Source organism: Haliotis rubra, unplaced genomic scaffold (genome assembly GCF_003918875.1).
Source record: "Haliotis rubra isolate DU_JTF1 unplaced genomic scaffold, ASM391887v1 Scf1567, whole genome shotgun sequence".
Classification (NCBI taxonomy): Eukaryota; Metazoa; Mollusca; class Gastropoda; order Lepetellida; family Haliotidae; genus Haliotis; species Haliotis rubra.
In genome coordinates, this window is record NW_025765522.1 from 67,206 (window position 1) to 93,565 (window position 26,360).

At 40.0% G+C, this 26,360-nt stretch overlaps 1 protein-coding gene across 1 annotated transcript in view; it reads left to right on the top strand.

The window, feature by feature from the left end:
- Positions 1 to 25,915, top strand: part of LOC124271009 (tyrosine-protein kinase Tec-like) — a 46,590-nt gene extending 20,675 nt beyond the window's left edge. Inside the window, 13 exon segments of the mRNA XM_046706072.1 lie at positions 857 to 999; positions 5,349 to 5,413; positions 8,979 to 9,032; positions 10,269 to 10,403; positions 13,643 to 13,764; positions 16,641 to 16,709; positions 19,595 to 19,659; positions 21,872 to 21,975; positions 22,722 to 22,810; positions 23,032 to 23,232; positions 24,538 to 24,654; positions 25,021 to 25,181; positions 25,832 to 25,915. Coding sequence (XP_046562028.1) covers positions 857 to 999; positions 5,349 to 5,413; positions 8,979 to 9,032; positions 10,269 to 10,403; positions 13,643 to 13,764; positions 16,641 to 16,709; positions 19,595 to 19,659; positions 21,872 to 21,975; positions 22,722 to 22,810; positions 23,032 to 23,232; positions 24,538 to 24,654; positions 25,021 to 25,181; positions 25,832 to 25,915 — 1,409 coding nt within the window.
- The last annotated feature ends 445 nt before the right edge of the window (positions 25,916 to 26,360 follow it).

The window sequence follows — 26,360 nt, forward strand, 5'->3', positions numbered from 1 at the left end:
CAGTTTTCAACACATGAACATCAAGGTGATTCAGTTTTCAACACAAGAACAAGGTGAGTCAGTTTTCAACACTTGAACAACAAGGTGAGTCAGCTTCAACACTTGAACAACAAGGTGAGTCAGCCTTAACACATGAACAACAAGGTGAGTCACTTGGCAACACAAATATCAATAAGAATCAAATGGCAGCACAAACACAAGGTAAGTGAAGTGGCAACAACAATGTGAGTCAGTAACATAAACAATAAGGTGAGTCAGATAGTTAAAAATACAAACAAGGTGAGTCAGGTGGCAACATACGGATAATAATGGGAGTCAAGTGGCAATATGAAGGACAAAGGAAGTCAGGTGTAAACAACAAGAACACTAATGTGAGTCAGTAACAAGAACAATAGGATGAGTCAGATCGTAACAAAAACAACAATGTGAGTCAGGTAGCAACACAAACAACAAGGTGAGTAGTGAGACTTCCACACTCAATGTAGCACATTTACAGAACAGCAGGTCATATTGTGAGACTTCTACGCGTCTCTGCATATTATGTGAGTGAGAAAGGCAAGGCTGTTCTAAGCAATATTGCAGTCATACTTTGGAAATGCAATGTTTTGTGGTACTAACAGAATATCTAATGGGAACATGATGTTCTTGAGAGGCATATAGTTGGTATTCAAGTATATGAGAAAATATTATGGATGTCAACTTCTTCTTTATTGTACACAATGTTTCTGGGCTTTTCCTTGCCCCTTCGTCAGGTGAATCAATATATGGGAACATATATATGATCTATTTATGGTTACATCCCCAAAGTGGTAGAGTATTGGGACTCATACATGACTTTCATCGCTTTGTCCCCCAGAAAATGTGATGCCAATACAGCAACAACAACAACAACAGCAGCAGCAATTAGATGTGAATGGTGCCTCCAAGAAAGAAGCCAAGGTTTATGTGGCAATATATGACTATCAAGCTGCAGAGGAGGGAGACTTAGAACTCGCTTGTGTAAGTAGAATTTTGTCCTTTGTTTAAGAAATACAGTTCTCTCTACCACCACGTAAAGTGTAATAAAGTATACCTTTGCCCTGAACTATTATAATTAAAGAACGAGAGGCTTACGGCGAAGTGCTTTAACATTATAATAGTGTCAGTGATCTAAATTTACAATCCTTGCTCAGGGCTAAGTGACGTGCTGTTCTACTGACGTGTCTGCCCTTCTATGTTAAGACGGCTGTTACCAAAAAAACAAATGATGAACAGTTTGATGATAGTTTAGGTTCAGGTTAAATTTCTGCTCTAAAATATTTTTATACATCTGTGATTAATGTAAACCATATGGGGCAATATGAACGTCGCATTTCTACTACCAACGTAAGTTTGTATCAGTACATCCTGATGAAGCTGACTAAACACGTGACATTCCACTGATGCATTGTGGGAATGTAAACATTGCGAAAGTTGCTGTGTCGTTGGTTCAGTGTGAGTCGAACTGAGACATTATATCTGACAAAAAACATAAACGTAATGCTTCCTCCAGTGATGTTAGCCGAGTGAAGCAACTGCAAACCAAGAAAAGATTAGTTTACTGTAGGAGGCTGTACAAGGCAATGACAATGACATCGTGACGTCGGTTACCAAAAGTATGTTTGATAACAAGGGGGCAGACAAGAATGGCGTAGTGACGTCAATACAGTGTGACGTCATGAAAAAAGTATACTATATCGCCTGATAAAGAACTGTTGGTGCCTTTGATGTTTTAGCGAAGCATCTTAGAATGTGTAATAAGTTGCTGCTACTGATCATTTATTAGAGCTTTGGCTGTTCATGCCGTCTTAGTGACATGACATCTGCATATAGCCATAACATCTGGATACAGCCATAACATCTTAGTGAAATGACATCTGTGTGAAGCCATGCTGTTTTAGTGAAATGACATCTGTATACAGCCATGCTGTCTTAGTAAGATGGCATCTGTATACAGCCATGCTGTCTTAGTTAGAGTTAGATGACATCTGTATACAGCCATGCTGTCTTAGTGAAATGACATCTGTATACAGCCATGCTGTCTTAGTAAGATGGCATCTGTATACAGCCATGCTTAGTGAGATGACATCTGTATACAGCCATGTTGTTTTAGTGAGATGACATCTGTATACAGCCATGCTGTCTTAGTAAGATGACATCTGTATACAGCCATGCTGTCTTAGTGAGATGACATCTGTATACAGCCATGCTGTCTTAGTGAAATGACATCTGTATACAGCCATGCTGTCTTAGTGAGATGACATCTGTATACAGCCATGCTGTCTTAGTGAGATGACATCTGTATACAGCCATACATCTGTATACAGCCATGCTGTCTTAGTAAGATGACATGTATACAGCCTGCTGTCTTAGTGAGATGACATCTGTATACAGCCATGTTGTTTTAGTGAGATGACATCTGTATACAGCCATGCTGTCTTAGTGAGATGACATCTGTATACAGCCATGTTGTTTTAGTGAGATGACATCTGTATACAGCCATACTGTCTTAGTAAGATGACATCTGTATACAGCCATGCTGTCTTAGTAGAGATGACATCTGCATACAGCCATGCTGTCTTAGTGAGATGACATCTGTATACAACCATGCTGGTCTCAATGAGGTAACACCTCTCAGGGAGATGACACTTCATCTGGTGATGACAAAGTTTGGCCTTGTGTACTAAGGTTTAGTGGTGGTCCGATTTATTGAAATAATCGAAGATTGGTCGTAGTGACTAAACGACCAAGCAATCGATCATAATTTCTCATAATCGAACACAGCCAATTTTGGAATACTTGTTTTCATTAACAATATTTTTCACATGGTTGGATTTGTCTGTTACCTTTTGTAAGCACTACAAGTTCTTTTAAAGTCATGATTGAATTTATCTTAAAGGCTCCAAGAAATGTATGTTCCTAACATACTAGTCATCCTTTAAAGATGTGAAATTTTGCCAAAAAGCCACAAAAGAACTACTTGTTTTTTTACATTAACAAATTTCATAAATTATTTTCGATGATTGATCGGTTGTAATGAACCAATCATCAATTATGAGATTTTAACCAATTCCCAACACTACTAAGGTTAACAGCACAGAGATGTTTAGTCTTAGACTGTTCCAAATCTTCATTGACTTTGGTGTATAATTCAGATGTTCAATGTTGGATGAGGGTCAGTTTGATTTAATCACCAAAACCTTGGAGATGTGGATCAGCTGAAAGTGGCTCACACATGTAATTGCCACACCATGCAGACATCAGCAGTTAACGTGTTCTGTTAGTACACAGTAGGGCTGTGTTTCGTATCCGACTCCACCATGTACACATCCTGTTGGATGTCAAAATTCACCCTCGACTTTGTAGCACATCCTGTAGATGAAATCTGACTCTGTGAGATATGATGCAGGCAACGAGCTTGTTTGTCCAGACCGTGTGGTATTTGTTAACACCTCTCAGTACTGCACACAATATCTGATGTTTGGAAACATGAACTTAGGCAAAATAGTACCTAGATGATACTTCTAGGAATTTAGTGGATAGGAGACATTAAATATTAATATTGTTGGTTATATTTATCAACACTCTTACTGTCAGATGAGTGCAGTTAGTCCCATTTTATCCTTGAAATACAGTCTTCTCATTTCTTCAGCATTTGATCTTTTTCACCACCATGTTATGCATGGACATTGTGAAAATTGTCAAAAGGACTTGTGTAATAGCATTCCTTCATAATTTCTGATGCCAGGGAGATACGTTTTAATTCATAGTTCAATATATGCTTATTGCAGGGTCATGATGAAATGACCCCTCTTTTTTGTGTGTATTTTTAAAACATTTTTCCCTTTGCAAGTAAAGATTACTGTTATAAATTTTTCAAAAGTAAGTTAATATGTACTAAACATAATGAATTTAACTTACTACTTATATCTTTCTTTTTGTGATTTTACTCTTCTTTGGAAACACAATGGAATGATATGTGAAAACAGTCTGACTGTAATCCATCACAAAGTTGTAGAAATTCAAAAGCATCATAATTAAGAGGTCTTGGACAGAAAATTAATTTAGATTTCAAACAAACATTCTTTTTGTGTTACTGTGTTCTTTCAAATTAATTGAACCGTTGATCCTAGATCTTCTGAAATTTTACTTTATATGTGATGTCATTTGTACCTATATTTCATTCATTAAGCATAGGCGGATCCAGACGGGGACGCAGGGGTGTGCAGCTCTGTTTCATCCTGAAAGTTTATTAAATGACCATATAAACTCTCGTGAAAACGGGTGAAAATAAACTATGCAACCCCTTTTTCTCAAAAAAGCTGCACTGCCCCTGATAAGCTATAATGTATTTGTGTGAAATATTGTGGGTTTTATATGTTTTCTATTTTGGTCAACAATGCTTATCATGGTTGAAATTTTTCTTAATGTATACTTTCATCAACAATCTTTATATAGTAATATTCTGGTGTCCCCCACCGGGATATTGTGGAATATTTCAAAGTGGCGTAAAACCTAACTCACTCACACAGTCATTACATGGTAATAATTATGTAGGTCTTCATGTTGGACTATTAATGTAAATATTTCATCAGGTGGAAGGTTTTATCACTATGCTGTCTTAATTCTGATCAAACTTTAAACCTGGCAGACATGCTAAATTTAGGGGCTTTTACCCATTTCTTAGTAATTATCTATTTTGCATGTGTCTTAATGGTCTTTGACATTAATGACATTTGAGATGCAGTCAATATGTTGTTTAAACAATAACATGTAAATTGTTGGGTTTTCTTGGTATTTTGATCCTTGATCCTGCAATGACCTTTGATCATCACAGATGGCTATCTATATAGATTTGTATTTTCATCATTTCTGCTGGGTATATGAAGCTGAAATTGTGCATAGATAATCTCATTAATGGTGGTTCTAAAAGCTGCCCACAGAACTCCGATCACATTTGAACATGTTGGCTGTTTTCAATTTGTCATGACATATAACAATGAATGCTGCTGAATTTGAGAAAAGGTCCATTCAAAAAATCCCAAATGATCAAAATTCCCAATTCTTTAACATATACTCATTACATTGAAATGATGTTAAGATCATATTAACCCCCATTCTTTTACTCATGATTTGATAACTGCTTTGGTGATTGTAACTCATATTCTTAGCTCTTCTTGGCAATGAACCCGCATTGTGGATCCATGGATGTCAAAAACAATGCTGGGAACACTGTTTTTAGAAGAACACTTATAAAACCAAACACAGCACCTAGTTTTTTGCAGAGAGAAATAACAAGACTGAACTGACTCCCACCTATCTGTTTTCAGGGAGAGGAGTATGAAATACTAGACGATAGCCGAGAACATTGGTGGCAAGCTAAAGACAAGAAGGGGTGAGAAATATTTATTTTCTAAAATGAACTTATCTTTGAACAATTAGCCCTTTGGGAGACATTGATGGCTTAATTCCCCAAAGGGCTAAATCCTAGTAAGGATTTCATTCAATGGGGCATTTACTGCAATGGTTGTGTAATTGTCAAACACTATTGTAAGTATATTGATGGGACATTGCATCTCTAGTGGTCCGTTGCATAGATGGTCAATTGCATCACTAGTTGTATGTTACACAGATAGTACATTACATCACTAGTGGTCAGTTAAAGTGTGTAGTTTGGTGTATATAATGTGTACTGTTATGGAAATAGTTAAACTGTTTCAGTGGCTCAGCATGAGCAGTACCTTTATCTTCCCACTATTTCATGTCACTGCTGTCTTTAGCCTATGTACGTCAGCCATGCTGTTGGAGGGGTTAATGTTTAGCCCTTAAAGAACAAATAAACTTTGTTTTAATGTACTGTTTTAACTATTACATATGAAAGATTTGTGGTTAGTCTTATGCGGAACACCAAATTCATTCTTAAAACACTTGTGGTAAATTAATACCGAGCGATTAAAAGTTGCCAAAAAGTCTCCTGCTTCACTCTCGCCAGCCAACGAAACCACAGACAGGTAACGTAACTCTGTCGCCAGAGCACTGCAGTGACGTCATATGAGGAAGGATTTTCAGTTAGTTGTATAGAAAGTGTCTAGCAGGCTCGTCATTTTGATGATTTCTCGACATCAGTGAAGACATGCCGAATCATTGCATTGTCGTCAATTGCTCCTATATGGTGTCACCATGCACAGATTTCCACAGGACCCCGCAGTTCGTGCTAAATGGGTTATGTTCGTGAGCGCGAAGCAAGCGTTGTGGAAGCCTGAAAAGATATCTTACTTGTGTTCAGATCGCTTCACGGAAGTTAAAGAATCAAAACTACTTACTAGTTGTAGTAAAATATGTATATGATTGATGACCATAAAGATTTTCCATGACACAACTTGTAACATAACGATTTCTTCCTCGGAAGCGAGGTTGTGGTCGAAGTAACAATAATACTGTAAGTAGTATTATATTGACACCCACCTCGCTTCCATGAGAGAAATTGTTCTGTTATAAGCTATGTCATGCAAAATCCTATTGGCCATTAGTCAAATACATATTTTACTACCAGTAGAAAGTAGTTTTGATTTTCTAACTCGGTGAAAACAGACCTAAATAGCATTTATCCTCAGACTGGCGTATGTTCGCGACAGGGCGCCGCCATTTTTGAAAATCGTAAAGTGACGGGCTAAAGTCTGTTGGAATTAATGAGATTATGGTTTGTGTTCATCAAGTTAGAAAATCAAAACTACTTTCTACTCATAGTTAAATATGTATTTGAATCATGACCAAAAGGATTTTGCATGACACAACTTGTAACATAACGATTTCTTCCACACAGAAGTAAGGTGGGGGTCGAAGTGACAATACTGCGCGATAAATTTCTTGCTACATTCACGTGGTTAACGCCCACTCACCAGTATGTAGATACTAGTCAAGGTACAGCTTTATATTTGGTCTTATAATCCTAATTAGTTTATTATCATACTTGTATGCATTTTGAAACTAAATTAAAAGCAGACGATCTGCTGATACCTATAGTGACTTTATAACAGGACTGTAATATCTAGACATTTTATAGTTTGCCAATTCGAATCATAATTCGCAAACACGCCCTAGTGTATGTTGTCTGTCTCATTACACTTCACGGTGAAAACAATGATTCTGTTGAATGCTACGACAAATGAACAAAAACAAAATGCAAATGTTCAATTCAAACAGATTAAAGTTATAGGAACTATGTCAGGCTATTACCTTGTTCGAGAGATATGCCATTCATCTGCAGCTGTTCCAAGTGATGTGTCTTTTAACAGTCTAATATACGAAAAAGTGATATATCGTTTCAGATATTTCACATTGGTGTATAGTCTCATTGGTCACACAAGATAGCACACCTGGCAACGAATTGCATAATGTCTGCCATTCTTTAAAAAAAAGTAATTTCGTTAGCCAATAATGAGCAATCAATCAATATATTGGCGGTTAATCCTTTGAAAGAATGACGTTGTTTTTACGCAGACACAGACACGACAGAGTGTATTCAGTATAGATTAGTAAATCTACATACATAAACACTACCTTTTGACAAATCCGCTGTGTAAAATAAAAGTAATTAATCAATCAGCATGTTATCGATTAATCCTTTGATCGATGTTTATAATGTTGAGTATTTACTCCAGACACAAGAAATGCCAAATGGGAACCTTTGTTGGGTAATCTAAGTTGTGTTACCACTAATTATACCTGTTATACATTCATTAACTGACCATCAAGTGAATGATGACAAATAACATGTGTAGGTTTATACCACCTAACACGGGTTACAACAAGGGAGTATTAATTGCTGTATTGCACGCAATTTTAATTGCATATGAATGCTTATGGGCAGTCACTGTTTTGAGAATACAAACTTCATTGTTCCATAAGAAATACATATAAGCATTTGCTGTGTTCTAAAACTGTATGTACCTATTTACCTAAGTAAATTTTCAGATTCTTCTAGCAACGGCAAAGTAGGGTTGTTTAGTTTACAGATTCAAATAAATCAAATGTCAATTTTTTAATATCAAACGTAATAGTCGTCATATTTTTACATTACATGATTAAATATCGAGGTAAAAAACACAGAATTGGGATCAATTTGGATCAGTCATTATACCATCCAGGCATTAGAAAACCTGAAAAAGCCCACCCTGCTTTGGTACTTTATTACAATCAGACAAGAACTACCGGGGATATTTTGAAATAACTGCATCTGATGGGCATCCACCCTTCTTAATGTCGCACTGTTTAGGCTGAAGAAATTAACCGTAGCCGTGATGAGCAAGACTGATCATCGTTTTCGCTATCACTAGCATCTGGCTCAAACAAATAAGGCCTACTGACGCCAAGCGATTTTGACAGAATCGTCTATGAAAACAAGTTGTAACTCGGAAACTAGGCAACACAGTAGACAAACTTAAATGACAGTACATTGTGAGAACATATAGCTTTCATTTTTGACAACAGTTGTCACGATTTCAGGTTTATACAAACCTGTAAACAAGATAATTTACCCCCCTGAAATGTACATGAATTCTGCATCGGCCCTCATATATATTCCTCATATGACGTCACAGAGACGCGCAGCTCTGATTGGTTGAAATTTTGTTCGCGGGTGAGAATTGTGCACTGTGTCAAGTTAATTAAAGATTGAAATGAGTAGTTTTAATGATGGGGTTTCATTTATAACAATGCCAATTAGTGATTTATGTGTTTGTACCCCCTAGAGTATATGTGATCTTTAACATAGATATCTGAAAACAATTATATTGTTGCCTTTTTGACACTCAGTAAATGTTAAACCCAATCTAGACCTCCTTTAATGCTTAGTCCTATTATTGCACATTTTCTCACTTGTCCAAGATTCCATGACTTGGTGACAGTCACATGTTCCAGGAACTTGTCTATACATATTCCGGTTCATTTGCAGGAATCAGGGGATACATTCCAGCTAATTATGTCAAAAGGAAGTTCGACCTGGAAATATATGAGTAAGTATTTATTTACCAACATCACATTAGGATTGTCATGCCTGAAAAGAAACTATGAGGTTTTCCCATGAAGAATTAGAGATTTTGGTTTTAGGTCTGGTTGTGACTAAAATATAAATGGTACTGCATTGTTGGATGAAATGACGTGTGGCTATAATTGATAGCATAGGCCCAACCCATGAGTGAGTTTGTTTTAATGACACTTTTAGCAATATTCCACCAATATCACAGCAGGGGACTCCAGAAATAAGCTTCACAGATTGTGCCAATGTGGGGAATCAGTCCCAGGTCTTCAGTGTGATGAGTGAACTCCTTAACCACTAGGCTACCCCACCGCCCCCCACCCATGAGGTGATCAGTGGTTATGCACAACCAGAACACCTTTCCCTCTTCCAGTACCTTGAGGGAATTAGCATCAGCATCAACTCAACCAACCACACAAGACCCACCCCCCTGTAAAATATGTAAATTTTCAGGGCCTAGTTGTTAGTCTATAAGTAGTGTTACATGTGACCAAATCCCATCTTTCCCTTTCCTGGATGAACATGTCCATTGTTAGGTCCTTACCACCAAGGAGGTACCCTTTATACACACAACCATATCATATCATGATCTTTCAAGCCGGATTGCCTCCGTGGTGTAGTGGTTAGAGCGTCCACCCGGAGAGTGGAAGGTCGCGGGTTCGATCCCCGACCGCGCCATACCAAAAGACGTTAAAATATGGTACTTGTTGGTCCCTGCCTGGCGCTCGGCATTAATGGGTACAACAAGGACTGATCAGCTCGGAGTCAGTGTAATGTGTCTGAGTGGAGTATTCATGCCCCAGGCTTAAATATGGAAAATCACTGTTCTAGTGATGAAATATTTTAACCATATTTAAGCCCAGGGCTTAAGTTTGAAAATGCACAATATTTTTATAAAATATGAAAACAATCAGGATTTTTTTTAACTCTTTAATCAGGAAACTGGTCTATAAATTCAAAATTGAAAGTTATGAAAATGATGAAGTTAACAGTCTATTTAATGCAAAACATGAACTTCAAACTAATATGACAGGAGTGACTGACTGATATCTATGACAGTGACACTATTCAGAGTCAAAGTCTCTGCATGTAGCAAGGGACATCACTCTAAACACACAAGAATTTAAGCCCATGGGCTAAATTTCACGTGGGCCTAAATACGTGAATTACTGGTATGTCCTACTTTGTTGTACATTGCCCCACTGTGTTCCAGCTGGTACTACAAGGATATCACCCGGCAGCGCAGTGAGGCCATCTTGCAGGAGGACAATCGTGAGGGCTGCTTCCTGGTGCGAGACTCCAGCAGCACGCCAGGGATGTACACCCTGTCGCTATTTACAAATGAAGGGTAAGCATTATTTCTCTCTCCTGATGAAGGGTTGACAATATATATCTTAAACTAGTGATGATTAAGCACTCTTAGACTTTAGAGGGTAAGCTCTTTCATGCTTCATATGTTTAGGGTATCCTCTTTGAGGTTTTATTTATGAACGGTATCCACTATTCCCCTTTGATTAAGGTGTTCAACTTCTCTCTGTATTAATGAAGCGTGAGATCTATGTCGACATACTAATGAAGTGTAAACCCCTTCTCTCTGTATTAATGAAGGGTGAGATCTATGTCAACATACTTATGAAGGGTAAACCCCTTCTCTCTGTATTAATGAAGGGTGAGATCTATGTCGACATACTTATGAAGGGTAAACCCCTTCTCTCTGTATTAATGAAGGGTGAGATCTATGTCGACATACTTATGAAGTGTAAACCCCTTCTCTCTGTATTAATGAAGGGTGAGATCTATGTCGACATACTTATGAAGGGTAAACCCCTTCTCTCTGTATTAATGAAGGGTGAGATCTATGTCGACATACTTATGAAGGGTAAACCCCTTCTCTCTGTATTAATGAAGGGTGAGATCTATGTCAACATACTTATGAAGGGTAAACCCCTTCTCTCTGTATTAATGAAGGGTGAGATCTATGTCGACATACTTATGAAGGGTAAGCCCCTTCTCTCTGTATTAATGAAGGGTGAGATCTATGTCTTATGAACATACTTATGAAGGGTAATCTATGCCCATACTTCTCTGTATTAATGAAGGGTGAGATCTATGTCGACATACTTATGAAGGGTAAGCCCCTTATCTCTGTATTAATGAAGGGTGAGATCTATGTCGACATACTTATGAAGGGTAAGACCCTTATCTCTGTATTAATGAAGGGTGAGATCTATGTCGACATACTTATGAAGGGTAAGACCCTTATCTCTGAAATAATGAAGGGTGAGATCTATGTTGACATACTTATGAAGGGTAAACCCCTTCTCTCTGTATTAATGAAGGGTAAGATCTATGTCAACATACTTATGAAGGGTAAACCCTTCTCTCTGTATTAATGAAGGGTGAGATCTATGTCGACATACTTATGAAGGGTAAACCCCTTCTCTCTGTATTAATGAAGGGTGAGATCTATGTCGACATACTTATGAAGGGTAAACCCCTTCTCTCTGTATTAATGAAGGGTGAGATCTATGTCGACATACTTATGAAGGGGTAAGCCCTTCTCTCTGTATTAATGAAGGGTGAGATCTATGTCGACATACTTATGAAGGGTAAGCCCCTTCTCTCTGTATTAATGAAGGGTGAGATCTATGTCGACATACTTATGAAGGGTAAACCCCTTCTCTCTGTATTAATGAAGGGTGAGATCTATGTCGACATACTTATGAAGGGTAAGCCCCTTCTCTCTGTATTAATGAAGGGTGAGATCTATGTCGACATACTTATGAAGGGTAAGACCCTTCTCTCTGTATTAATGAAGGGTGAGATCTATGTCGACATACTTACTTATGAAGGGTAAGACCCTTATCTCTGAAATAATGAAGGGTGAGATCTATGTCGACATACTTATGAAGGGTAAACCCCTTCTCTCTGTATTAATGAAGGGTGAGATCTATGTCGACATACTTATGAAGGGTAAACCCCTTCTCTCTGTATTAATGAAGGGTGAGATCTATGTCGACATACTTATGAAGGGTAAGACCCTTCTCTCTGTATTAATGAAGGGTGAGATCTATGTCGACATACTTATGAAGGGTAAAACCCTTCTCTCTGTATTAATGAAGGGTGAGATCTATGTGGAACATACTTATGAAGGGTAAACCCCTTCTCTCTGTATTAATGAAGGGTGAGATCTATGTCGACATACTTATGAAGGGTAAAACCCCTTCTCTCTGTATTAATGAAGGGTGAGATCTATGTCGACATACTTATGAAGGGTAAGACCCTTCTCTCTGTATTAATGAAGGGTGAGATCTATGTCGACATATACTGATGAAGGGTAAGCCCCTCTCTCTGTATTAATGAAGGGTGAGATCTATGTCGACATACTTATGAAGGGTAAACCCCTTCTCTCTGTATTAATGAAGGGTGAGATCTATGTCGACATACTTATGAAGGGTAAGACCCTTATCTCTGTATTAATGAAGGGTGAGATCTATGTCGACATACTTATGAAGGGTAAACCCCTTCTCTCTGTATTAATGAAGGGTGAGATCTATGTCGACATACTTATGAAGGGTAAGCCCCTTATCTCTGTAATAATGAAGGGTGAGATCTATGTCGACATACTTATGAAGGGTAAACCCCTTCTCTCTGTATTAATGAAGGGTGAGATCTATGTCGACATACTTATGAAGGGTAAGCCCCTTCTCTCTGTATTAATGAAGGGTGAGATCTATGTCGACATACTTATGAAGGGTAAGCCCCTTCTCTCTGTATTAATGAAGGGTGAGATCTATGTCGACATACTTATGAAGGGTAAACCCCTTCTCTCTGTATTAATGAAGGGTGAGATCTATGTCAACATACTTATGAAGGGTAAACCCCTTCTCACTGTATTAATGAAGGGTGAGATCTATGTCGACATACTTATGAAGGGTAAGACCCTTCTCTCTGTATTAATGAAGGGTGAGATCTATGTCGACATACTTATGAAGGGTAAGACCCTTTCTCTGTATTAATGAAGGGTGAGATCTATGTCGACATACTTATGAAGGGTAAGACCCCTTCTCTCTGTATTAATGAAGGGTGAGATCTATGTCGACATACTTATGAAGGGTAAGCCCCTTCTCTCTGTATTAATGAAGGGTGAGATCTATGTCGACATACTTATGAAGGGTAAGCCCCTTATCTCTGAAATAATGAAGGGTGAGATCTATGTCGACATACTTATGAAGGGTAAGACCCCTTCTCTCTGTATTAATGAAGGGTGAGATCTATGTCGACATACTTATGAAGGGTAAGCCCCTTCTCTCTGTATTAATGAAGGGTGAGATCTATGTCGACATACTTATGAAGGGTAAGCCCCTTCTCTCTGTATTAATGAAGGGTGAGATCTATGTCGACATACTTATGTAGGGTAAACCCCTTCTCTCTGTATTAATGAAGGGTGAGATCTATGTCAACATACTTATGAAGGGTAAACCCCTTCTCTCTGTATTAATGAAGGGTGAGATCTATGTCGATATACTAATGAAGGGTAAGACCCCTCACCATTTACTTACACGAAGTATCCATACCCTGTTTCAGGAGTGTTCTAGTCAGACATTATCATATACGGAAGGATCCTGATGGCAAGTTCTACATCTCAGAGAAACATGCCTACCCCAGCATACCCGACGTCGTTCACTATCACAAGCACAACTCAGGAGGTAAAGTAGCTGTGGAAATCTTTGACCTGCTCACCATTATGTGTCAGTGATCAGTCTCTGTGTAATGGAAGTACAGTGGAAACCGCCTAAGTAAAGACCGCTTAACTAAACATACCGGATAAGTAAACACTATTCTTTGGTCCCGGCAAATTTCTTCATTAATTATTGTTATTAGAGTCCGGTTAACTAAACTCGGATAAGTAAACAATACCGCTTAACTAAACGTTTTTTCACGATCCCTGGAAGTAAATTCCTTAAAAAAAGAGACCGGATAACTAAATTAGCAATCACCACATAATCCGACATGAGGGGCACGTGTCAGTCTCCGGCTAAACAAACATCCTACTTACAGCTCGCTGGCGTCATGCAGTTAACAATACACTGACAACTGGAGGCCAGCCCTGATATGTTGTTCATTGTTTTATGTAGCTTGCGAGTATCAGTGATTACACCAATCAGCAATGACAGTGAGTTCATCCAGTTTACATTGTGAATGACATGAAGCAGGCTGCCATTACGGTCACGTGACAAGTAATAAAATCTCGCTGCGAAATCAGAATAAGATCAATTGGAAAAAATGCTTGTTTATTTAACACAAATGCTATCGTGTAAAACAGAGGGAAAAATTGTATCGTCAGTCTATTCTGGCAAAATGTCTGAGCAATGACCTAGCGTGACTGGGGGGATACCGAGATCGGATCGTTCTGTCAAAGGTAAACGCAAACTTGTGGCAAAGTCTATTGAAGACAAATTTGCTGCACTTATAGAAATTGAAAATGGTGTGTCAAAGTCAGATGTTGCAAAGACATTCAACATACCCACTGCTACTTTGTACAACTGGATCAGAAATTCGGACAAAATTAAGGAATGCTACCACCAGTCTGGTTATTCAAATGCTCGAAAACGAGCTCGGTTGTCCAAGTTTGAAGATGTTGAAGAAGCCTTATTGACATGGTTCAAAAATGTAAGAAATGAAAACATCCCGTTATCTGGACCACTTTTGATGGCAAAAGCTGAGGACTTTGCAAGTCAGTTAGGCCATGTAGATTTTAAGTGCTCAGTTGGTTGGTTAAGACGCTTCAATACACGTTATGGCATTGTCCTAAAAAAAGTTTGTGGTGAAGAAAATTCTGTTGATTTAGAATCTGACAGCATGAAAACTTGGCACAAAACTCTTGATTCTCTGCTTAAAGAATATGATGACAATGACATTTTTAATGCAGATGAGACTGGGATCTTCTATAAATTGTTGCCTGACAAAACTTTGGACTTTAAAGGTACTCATTGTCACGGTGGAAAGCGTAGCAAAGAAAGGTTGACAAACATGGTCGCAGCCAATATGACAGGCACAGAAAAACTTCCACTTCTTGTAATAGGCAAAGCAATGAATCCTCGCTGTTTCAAGAATGTTTAGTCTCTTCCCACAGAGTACACTGCAAATAAAAAGGCTTGGATGACATCAAGCATTTTCCAAGATTGGCTAGTTAAGTTGGACGAAAAAAATGCACCGGAAGCGGCGACGAATTGTGCTTATTGTTGACAACTGTCCAGCCCATCCTGATGTAGACAATCTGAAGGCCATCAGACTTGTGTTTTTGCCTCCGAACACAACATCCAAGACTCAGCCGATGGACCAAGGCGTCATCAACAACCTAAAGGTCCACTACAGAAAGCAGCTGATGACCAAGTTCATCAAGGCCATTGACAAGAAGGAGTCTGTAAGCATAACAGTCCTTGATGCCATGCAACATTTACGACAGGCTTGGGACTGCATCCAACCCCAGACAATCAACAAGTGCTACTTGCATGCAGGCTTCAAGATCTCAGACCAGATCAACACCCAAGACGATGATGACAGCGACCCTGAGGATGATGTGCCTCTTGCCACCCTAGTTGTTAACAACATCACTCTTGCGCAGTATGCCAGTGTGGATGATGACTTAGTAACCAGCTGCCCTGCCAGTGAGCAAGACATCGTCCAGAACATTATTGATTCCAGGACCAGGACCCAGCTTCTCAGTGACGACGAAGATGAAGACGATGTGTCCCCTCCACTACCACCTACTCTTGATGCCACAACAGCAGCCCTAGAAGTCGTCGGGCGTTATGTGATATCGCAAGACGACGGACACAGTGTAATGACAGGCTACAACATGGTGGCCAACTATGTTACGGAGAAGGAAATGAAGAAATGTTTCACAAAGAGACAATCCCTCATGACAGCTTTTGTGGAGTAAAAAGTTAGACTGTTAGGCTAAAATATTTTGTTTCATTATGTTTGATTTTTATTACTTTGTATTGTAAATGTATTACTTAACGCAATGAAATGTTAGGGAATAAAACATGTCATATTACTTACAAATGTTGTCTGTTGTTCTGCTGAATACATATACATGTACATTGTACATGCATATGGTTGTCATTTCCGGGTTTTGATAAGTTTGGATAAGTAAAATACCTGATAAGTAAACAATTTTGGCGAGTCCCTTGAAATTTTACTTATCAGGTTTATACTGTAATTATATATTGATTGTTTGATATACAGTGGAACTACATTATTCTGGACCAAAGAAATCTCCAGACCTTGCCTACCGGAGGGTGTTCACATGAAATTATGTTTCACAGCATCAGTAGTATTGAGCAAATATGTCTTGCCAATAACATGTAGAAGAATGTCACAGAAAATCACCTTTGTGTCACCTGCATTATTTCTCTCCTCAATTCTCATATGAATATACAATATTTTGGAATGAGGTTCAATTAAAGTGATATATTCCAAATACAGATATTCTGTTGGCATTGTGGTGGAATTATTTGGACTGCAACACTTGCAGGAGGCTGGTTGTCATGGTGACATGTCTTATGGTGTGTTGCAGGTTTGGTGTGCCGGCTGAGAGAACCTCCCAGGCGACATTCAGCACCCTCTACAGCAGGATTTGGTCACGGTCAGTATATCATCCATATACATGGCTTCACACTACGTGGACATTTTCTATTCTATTAATGTCTGTGGGTATACAGAGATTATCCATAAAACCTTCCCTGATATATTCATACAGTGGAGGGGCGGTTGGGTAGCCTAGTGGTTAAAGCGCTCGATCGTCACGCTGAAGACCTGGGTTCGATTTACCACATGGGTACAATGTGTGAAGCCCATTTCTGGTGTCCCCCACCGTGATATTGCTGGAATATTGCTAAAAGTGGCGTAAAACTAGATTCAGTCAGCCAGTCATACAGTGGAAACTGTCTCTGCCACACTTGTCTGGGACTAACAGGCAAGATAGTTGGTGGTATCAACCAAGTTTCACTGATGCTCTTAGACATACCAAGCTTGATGTAAGGAAAGATGAGTGTGTGGTTACAATGTGTGACCTGGTTGATTGTGTGGTTACAGTGTGTGTACTGTTTGATTGTGAGGTTACAGTGTGTGACCTGTTTGATTTTGAGGTTACAGTGTGTGACCTGGTGTATTGTTTGGTTACAGTGTGTGACCTGGCTGATTGTGCGGTTACAGTGTGTGATCTGGCTGATTGTGAGGTTACAGTGTGTGACCTGGCTGATTGTGCGGTTACAATGTGTGACCTGGTTGATTGTGAGGTTACAGTGTGTGACCTGGTTGATTGTGTGGTTACAATGTGTGACCTGGTTGATTGTGTGGTTACAATGTGTGATCTGGTTGATTGTGTGGTTACAATGTGTGATCTGGTTGATTGTGTGGTTACAATGTGTGACCTGGTTGATTGTGTGGTTACAGTGTGTGACCTGGTTGATTGTGAGGTTACAGTGTGTGACCTGGTTGATTGTGTGGTTACAGTGTGTGACCTGGTTGATTGTGAGGTTACAGTGTGTGACCTGGTTGATTGTGAGGTTACAGTGTGTGACCTGGTTGATTGTGAGGTTACAGTGTGTGATCTGGTTGATTGTGTGGTTACAGTGTGTGACCTGGTTGATTGTGTGGTTACAGTGTGTGACCTGGTTGATTGTGTGGTTACAATGTGTGACCTGGTTGATTGTGAGGTTACAGTGTGTGATCTGGTTGATTGTGAGGTTACAGTGTGTGACCTGGTTGATTGTGAGGTTACAGTGTGTGACCTGGTTGATTGTGTGGTTACAGTGTGTGACCTGGTTGATTGTGAGGTTACAGTGTGTGACCTGGTTGATTGTGAGGTTACAGTGTGTGACCTGGTTGATTGTGAGGTTACAGTGTGTGACCTGGTTGATTGTGAGGTTACAGTGTGTGACCTGGTTGATTGTGAGGTTACAATGTGTGACCTGGTTGATTGTGTGGTTACAATGTGTGACCTGGTTGATTGTGAGGTTGTGTGACCTGGTTGATTGTAATGGTTACAGTGTGTGACCTGGTTGATTGTGAGGTTACAGTGTGTGACCTGGTTGATTGTGGGTTACAGTGTGATCTGGCTGATTGTGGGGTTACAGTGTGTGACCTGGTTGATTGTGAGGTTACAGTGTGTGATCTGGCTGATTGTGGGGTTACAGTGTGTGACCTGGTTGATTGTGAGGTTACAGTTGACCTGGTTGATTGTGAGGTTACAGTGTGTGATCTGGCTGATTGTGGGTTACAGTGTGTGACCTGGTTGATTGTGTGTTACAATGTGTGATCTGGCTGATTGTGAGGTTACAGTTGTGTGAACTGGTTGATTGTGAGGTTACAGTGTGTGACCTGGCTGATTGTGGGGTTACAGTGTGTGTGACCTGGTTGATTGTGAGGTTATTGTGACCTGGTTGATTGTGAGGTTACAATGTGTGACCTGGCTGATTGTGAGGTTACAGTGTGTGAACTGGTTGATTGTGAGGTTTGGTGTGTGATCTGGTTGATTGTGAGGTTACAGTGCGTGATCTGCTGATTGTGTGGTTACAATGTGTGACCTGGTTGATTGTTGAGGTTACAGTGTGTGACCTGGTTGATTGTGAGGTTACAATGTGCGACCTGGTTGATTGTGAGGTTACAGTGTGTGAACTGGTTGATTGTGAGGTTACAATGTGTGACCTGGTTGATTGTGAGGTTACAGTGCGTGAACTGGTTGATTGTGAGGTTACAGTGTGTGATCTGGCTGATTGTGTGGTTACAGCGTGTGACCTGGTTGATTATGAGGTTACAGTGTGTGTGACCTGGTTGATTGTGAGGTTACAATGTGTGATCTGGTTGATTGTGAGGTTACAATGTGTGACCTGGTTGATTGTGAGGTTACAGTGTGACCTGGCTGATTGTGAGGTTTACGCGTGTGAACTGGTTGATTGGGGTTACTGAACTGGTTGATTGTGGGGTTACAGTGTGTGACCTGGCTGATTGTGTTAAGCAGTGTGACCTGGTTGATTGTGAGGTTACAGTGTGTGACCTGGTTGATTGTGAGGTTACAGTGTGTGACCTGGTTGATTGTGAGGTTACAAGTGTGTGACCTGGTTGATTGTGAGGTTACAGTGTGTGAACTGGTTGATTGTGAGGTTACAGTGTGTGACCTGGTTGATTGTTTGGTTACAGTGTGTGACCTGGCTGATTGTGAGGTTACATTGTGTGACCTGGCTGATTGTGATGTTACAATGTGTGACCTGGTTGATTGTGTGGTTACAATGTGTGAACTGTTTGATTGTGTAGTTTCAACGTGTGAACTCGACTGGTCACAGTGTTTGACTGTGTTGATTGGGTGGTTATTTTTCGAAGGAGTGTAATTATTTGGCAAAACAGTTTTGCCCACTCTCTACATCATTTGGGCTTCCTCACACATGTATCTGACATACAATCACTCCTTTGCACCCTCTAACAACAGGCCGTTCTCTGAGTGTTGTCATGTGTGTGTTGTCCTCCTTGCAGGCAAGTGGGAGATCGACCCAGACGACCTGGAGACTGGGGAACAGTTGGGCTCAGGATGTTTTGGGGTAAGCACCAAGCTAGTTGTATTACTCTTCTTAGCAATGTCAAGTTCTTTCTTAAAACATCTAGTTATCTGTCACATATGTTATATTTGGGATTACATTTTTTTAGTAAAGTACAGAGTCTAGTACTTTTGTTGGGTTGAGTCCCATCTGGGATTCGAACCCACACCCTCAGAGTCAGGCACCTAATCGCCAGCACACAAAGTCAGACGCCTAGACCGCTCTGCCACCGCGGTTCCACAAAAATGGAATTCGGACAACTGGTAGTCAACTGGCTGAGCGGTCTAGGCGTCTGACTTTGTGTGCTGGCGATTAGGTGCCTGACTCTGAGGGTGTGGGACTCAATCCAACAAAAGTACTAGACTCTGTACTTTACTAAGAAAGTGTAATCCCGAATATAACATATGTTACATTTGATCACTTTCTAAATGGCATTGTGTATTTCATATCTAGTTATCTGACTTATATGGTATAGATCGCTTTCCAAATAAAATCGGGGCGATGGGGTAGCCTAGTGGTTACGGCGTTCGCTCGTCACGCCGAAGACCCGGGTTCGATTCCCCACATGGGTACAATGTGTGAAGCCCATTTCTGGTGTCCCCCGCCGTGATATTGCTGGAATATTGCTAACAGCGGCGTAAAACTAAACTCACTCACTCCAAATAAAATCACCAGTACCTCCTTATCCCCACATGTATCTTTTGTTCTTCACAAAGTAACATCCTCAGCTGCATCCATCAAATGGAAATAGTATCGCCATCAATGATGACCTTATAACTATTGTTGGCTTGTGTCAACAATATGATCAAGCCATCACTTACTGTTCAGAGACTGAAAAGGTCATTCACTTCTAACTGCTATTCCTATGCCAACAACAAAAACTACATTCTCAATATCCCATACATTGTTCACTTACTCATTGCTAAATATTGTACACATGCACCATCTTGACATACTTGTTAGAGTTATCTCCCTTACACCAGTCACCCAGCTGGCCTCAGACCACAGTCATATTCCTGCTTTGCTATATACAGTTACCAGTGACATGTCAGCCTCATGATTGTCAGTCGTTGGCTGTTCTCCTGTTCCATGCTCACCAACCTACTAATTGTCAATTAAAACAACAAATATCAGCCTGTGTCCACCCCCAGATTTCACACTAACCCACTGTCAACTATGATCACCGAGACATTCAAACAGAAACACAAATGATCTTGAATTGGAGTCAAATCATGGGCAGCAGGCACCAACAAGCTGTACAAATTGGGGACAAAATAATAATCTCATCAAATACAGTATCTAATCAATCATTTATTGTATCACTCACCCCTCTAAAACACATGCACATACAGAACAACCAATTTGAACTGGGTCCTATGGGGAGACATATTGTTTTTGGTTGAGTTTCGTCAGCGTCAGTGTTCCCACTGTTTCCGGAACATAACTCTAAAACTACTTGAACAATCTTGACCAAATTTGCTATACTGACTCTCCATATCATGTAGATGTGTTATGGGGGTTTGTGGGTTGTTTTTTTCAATTTCATATTTTTCTGTTTTCATGGCAACAATTTGGACTTTGTCTTTTTTGAAGGGTAAAGTTCGTTTCCGGAGCGTAATTCTGATACTAATTGACCCATCTTCACCAAATTTGCTTTACTGCCTCTCCATATCATGAAGATGTGCCTTTTGGGGGTTTGAACTTTTCTTTCAATTTATTATTTTTTTCTGTTTCAATGGCAACACATTTGGACTTGGTCTTTTTGAAGGTAGAAATTTTGAAATGGAAGGAATCAAATAAATTCGTTGAGGTCTCAACGTTCAATTGGCGGAAGGGGGAGACATCTGTTTTTACGAGTAAAAACACTGTCTAGTTTCACTTCTGCGGGCCAGGGTAAGATGTAAGGGAGGTAACCATGGCCTGAGTTAGCACTAGCCTTTATATATGTGTGAGTGAACTGGTCCCGGCTTGGTGGTTCCAGCTGAATACTTACATATCCAATAATAAGCTGGACAGTGCAACAGTTTAACTTTCCTCCTTATATCTGTCTGCGCCTTGGGATAATGAAGCAAATACTTCCTTTGATATTATATGATTACGAGTCTCATATTTGAATTTTGAGCTTGTGGCAGATTGTGTTCTCTTCTAATTTCACTACTATGTTATTAAGATTTAACTAAAGGGGATTCTTTGAATTCCTCATCATGTTATTCAGAGTGTCAACCGTGGCAAATGGAGGAACAAGCCTGTGGCAGTTAAAGTCATGAAATGTGGCACCATGTCGGAGGAGTCATTTGTAGAGGAAGCAAAAACAATGACGTAAGTTCAATCAAGTTTTCTTAAAGATCACATGCAACACAAAACTTTGCAGATTCTGATACCTTTCGCTATGGACTTACACACTTCGGTGGGAGGTCCATACAATGTCCATCCCTTCTCTTACTCTCACGATTTTTTATTTGTCTGACAGAAAATGACAAAGTGGTGTACATGTTCAAGCATCTGTGGTCTGCAGTAATAAAAATACACTGGTCCCATACTTTTTCTTATATGTTTTGCCATCTTGCTTTTTGGGGGTTGGCAGAAGTTTTCAAGAAAGTGTAGCATTAGAAATACTAATTTCTTTGTTAAAAATTGCTCAGCTTGCACTTTTGATTTGCGATTGTACGCTTATAATTTTGTTTATTTGCTTTTTCATAATCAGCAATGTATATTATATGTCATGCATAAGTGATAATTGTGTTTTAATTATGTTTGTTTTTTTGGTTGCATGTGACCTTTAAGGAGGATGCCAGAAGTCCTTAGTACCCCAGAGTTGTCTTTGGGTTAGGTTGTAAGTCGTTACATGGGAGGTTGAGTAGCACTCTGGTCATAGTTTGATACAGATGTTAATGAAGCCTAGCTGACAGATACATATATTTCAGAAATCACATATCATTATGTTATGTTTTATGCCAGCAATATTCAGTACTACCACTAATGCATAGACAAATGATGAAGTCTCCTTCTGTTTGTACAAGCTGATATTATAATTGTGTCAGTAAGCACTGTTTGTTCTCCTGCAGCCAACTGAACCATCCCAATTTGGTGCAGCTGTATGGCGTCGTGACCAAGGCCAAACCTATCATGATTGTGGTGGAGCTCATGCGTTATGGTGGGTATCTGTGTTTACCTGGGCATTGGTATCTATATTGGCTGGCCTAAGTCATCTGTCGTCTGTCTGTTCTGTTCCATAAGTCATCTGTCCCCAGTCTGTTCTCTTCCCTAAGTCTTTTGTCCCCTGTCTATTTTGTTCTTACACTATACTCATCCCTGACTGTTTTGTTTATCAAGAGTACTTTACACCACCTGTTTACTGAGGTACACTGTCTGCAGGTGCACTGAACAACTACCTGGCCCGTCACAAGAACCGCCTGCTGCAGCAGCCCATGACCCTGCTGGAGTTTTGTATACAGGTGTGTAAGGGCATGTGCTACCTGGAACAACGCAAGTTCATCCATCGAGATCTTGCCGCCAGGAACTGCCTCGTCGGACAGGACCATGTAGTCAAAGTAGCCGATTTTGGTTTAGCCAGGTGAGCAGGTTAAAGAGGTTGTAGGTTTCTAAATGCTATCAAGGGTATTTAACGACTGATAGTATTTCCAACAAGTTCAATATGGTGGGCCACATGTGGCATTGTCACTTATTTTGGATGTATATCAATTTTCGACCACCTCCGTGGTGTAGTGGTTAGAGCGTCCGCCCGGTGAGCTGAAGGTCGTGGGTTCGATCCCCAGCCCGCGTCATAACAAAAGACGTTAAAATATGGTACTTGTTGGTCCCAGCCTGGCGCTCGGCATTAATGGGTACAACAAAGACTGGTCGGCTCGGAATCAATATGATGTGTCTGAGTGGGGTATTCATGCATCATTGCGGCATGGTATCTCAGTGAGCTAGCGCTATAAAACCAGCTTAAGTCTGGGCTAGTACAAGCAGCCACACATACACACACAGTATTCTTATGACTTTAAACCCCATTTCACCTCACCTATATCAATCTCCATTCAAGAAAAATTAAACCGAAACTGGACTAAAGAACCAGTTATATTGGGGATTGGGTGGTCACACTGTATGGCCTGGCTGGTGGATGGTGTGTCATGTACAAGCTGATCAACAGGTGTGAAATTGATGATGACCCTCTGTTGTCAGATACATCATTGATGATGACCCTCTGTTGTCAGATATGTCATTGATGATGACCCTCTGTTGTCAGATATGTCATTGATGATGACCCTCTGTTGTCAGATACCTCATTGATGATGACCCTCTGTTGTCAGATATGTCATTGATGATGACCCTCTGTTGTCAGATACGTCATTGATGATGACCCTCTGTTGTCAGATGTCATTGATGATGACCCTCTGTTGTCAGATATGTCATTGATGATGACCCTCTGTTGTCAGATATGTCATTGATGATGACCCTCTGTTGTCAGATATGTCACTGATGATGACCCTCTGTTGTCAGATATGTCATTGATGATGACCCTCTGTTGTCAGATATGTCATTGATGATGAGCCTCTGTTTTCTGTCATTGATGATGATCATCAATGATGACCCTTTCATTGATGATGACCCTCTGTTGTCAGATATGTCATTGATGATGACCTCTGTTGTCAGATATGTCACTGATGATGATATGTCTGATATGTCATTGATGATGACCCTCTGTTGTCAGATCGTCATTGATGATGACCTATGTTGTCTGTTCATCGATGACCCTATATCAGATCATTGATGATGACCCTCTGTTGTCAGATATGTCATTGATGATGACCTCTGTTGTCAGATATGTCATTGATGATGACCCTCTGTTGTCAGATCATTGATGATGACCCTCTGTTGTCATTGACGATGAGTACACCAGTTCAGCAGGGACCAAGTTTCCAGTTAAGTGGGCTCCCCCAGAAGTCCTGAGCTACACCCGCTTCAGCAGCAAGTCCGATGTCTGGGCTTTCGGTATGTTGTGGAGCTCTCTCTTGCTGTATGTTTAGTGATGACACAGGCTGAAATAGTTCCCTCATGTATCATTGAACCTTGGTATTTATCTTAGTGATATGATTTGGCTGAATTAACTATGTGTGATATTACAGAAGCGATGTGACATGCACTAGGCTGAACCAATACTGTATGTGGCACTTTACAGATGTATTTGAAACATGTGATATGTGCTAGGCTGAATCAGTATGTGTCATTTTAAAGATGTATTTGAATTGATGTGTTAGACTGAATCATATATGTGTCATTTTAGAGATGTATTTGAAGCGATTGAATATGTGTTACTTCACAGATGTACCTGAATCATCTGTTCATACTGTGTTCCAGGTGTGTTGATGTGGGAGGTGTTTAGCGGTGGTGAGATGCCGTACAGCGGCATGAAGAACCTTGACGTGGTGGACTACGTCATCACCTCCAACCGCCGCCTACAGAAACCTATGATGTGCCCAGAACTCATGTTCAAGGTCATGATGCAGTGCTGGGAAGCGGTATGTCTGTTATAGATGGTTGGTTGGTTGGTTGGTTGGTTGCTGTGTAATGCCACACTCAGCAGTTTTCCAGCTATATGGCAGCGGTCTGCAAATAATCGAGTCTGGATAAGATTAAATCATGAGCATCGATCTATGCAATTGGGATACGATGACATATGTCAACCAAGTCAGCAAGCCTGACCACCCGATCCCATTAGTTGGCTCATACGACAAGCATGGGTTACTGAAGATAAATTCTAACCCGGATCTTCTCGGGTATTATTATAGATAGTAGTGATTATAACTATACTATACAATGTTGTGTGCACAGATTACCAGTCACCTGAGGCCCATCTCTTAGAGGTGCCAGAATTATGTTATCATGAGATCAAATCCCAGTTTACCATGATTACATTTTATTTTGTTTGAGTTTGTTATTTAATGCCGCACTAAGCAAAATTCCAGGTATATGGCAGCAGTCTGTAAATAATCGAGTCTGGACCAGACAATCCAGTTATAACAGTATGAGCATCGATGGGAATACAATAGCATGTGTTGCTAAAGACCAATACTAACTCAGATCTTCAAGGGAGATTACTTTCAAACTTTAAGCTTCATGAATCAAAAAATGTTTTCTGAAGACATAATAAAAATAATGTCCTTTTCAGAAACCTGAACGCCGACCAGGTTTTACTGAGTTACATCGACGACTGAGTGGCCTAGCTGACGGTGGGGACTACCCCCTGGTGTAATGTCCCAACATCTGGCAACAATAGTGTTACTGCTGACTCTAGACAAGCCCACAACGTAACTCAGCCATTAACTGAACTAGTTTAAGGAGGCAATGTCTGAACACCCAGCGTGTTGATGTTCAGCTTTGACATCCCTGGAGATAAAATTCAGTATGGAGATGACAATGAGCATGTAGAAATTTGAATTTCATAAGCATGTATAGTGCTTGTTCACAAGCCAAGCTTAGTCAGTAAGCAAAACCACACAAGTATTATGCAGCTGAACTGTTGTCTGCTCATTGGTATTTAGCTGTTGTCATGGTTATGGTTACTAGGCAACGAACTTATAAGCTTTTCCCTGGATATGGTATCTGTTGCTCAGGTGTTAAGCCTTACATAAAGGTTCAATGTTCAATATTTTCATTGAATATGTATTTATATATACGATATGCAATATTGGTAATTT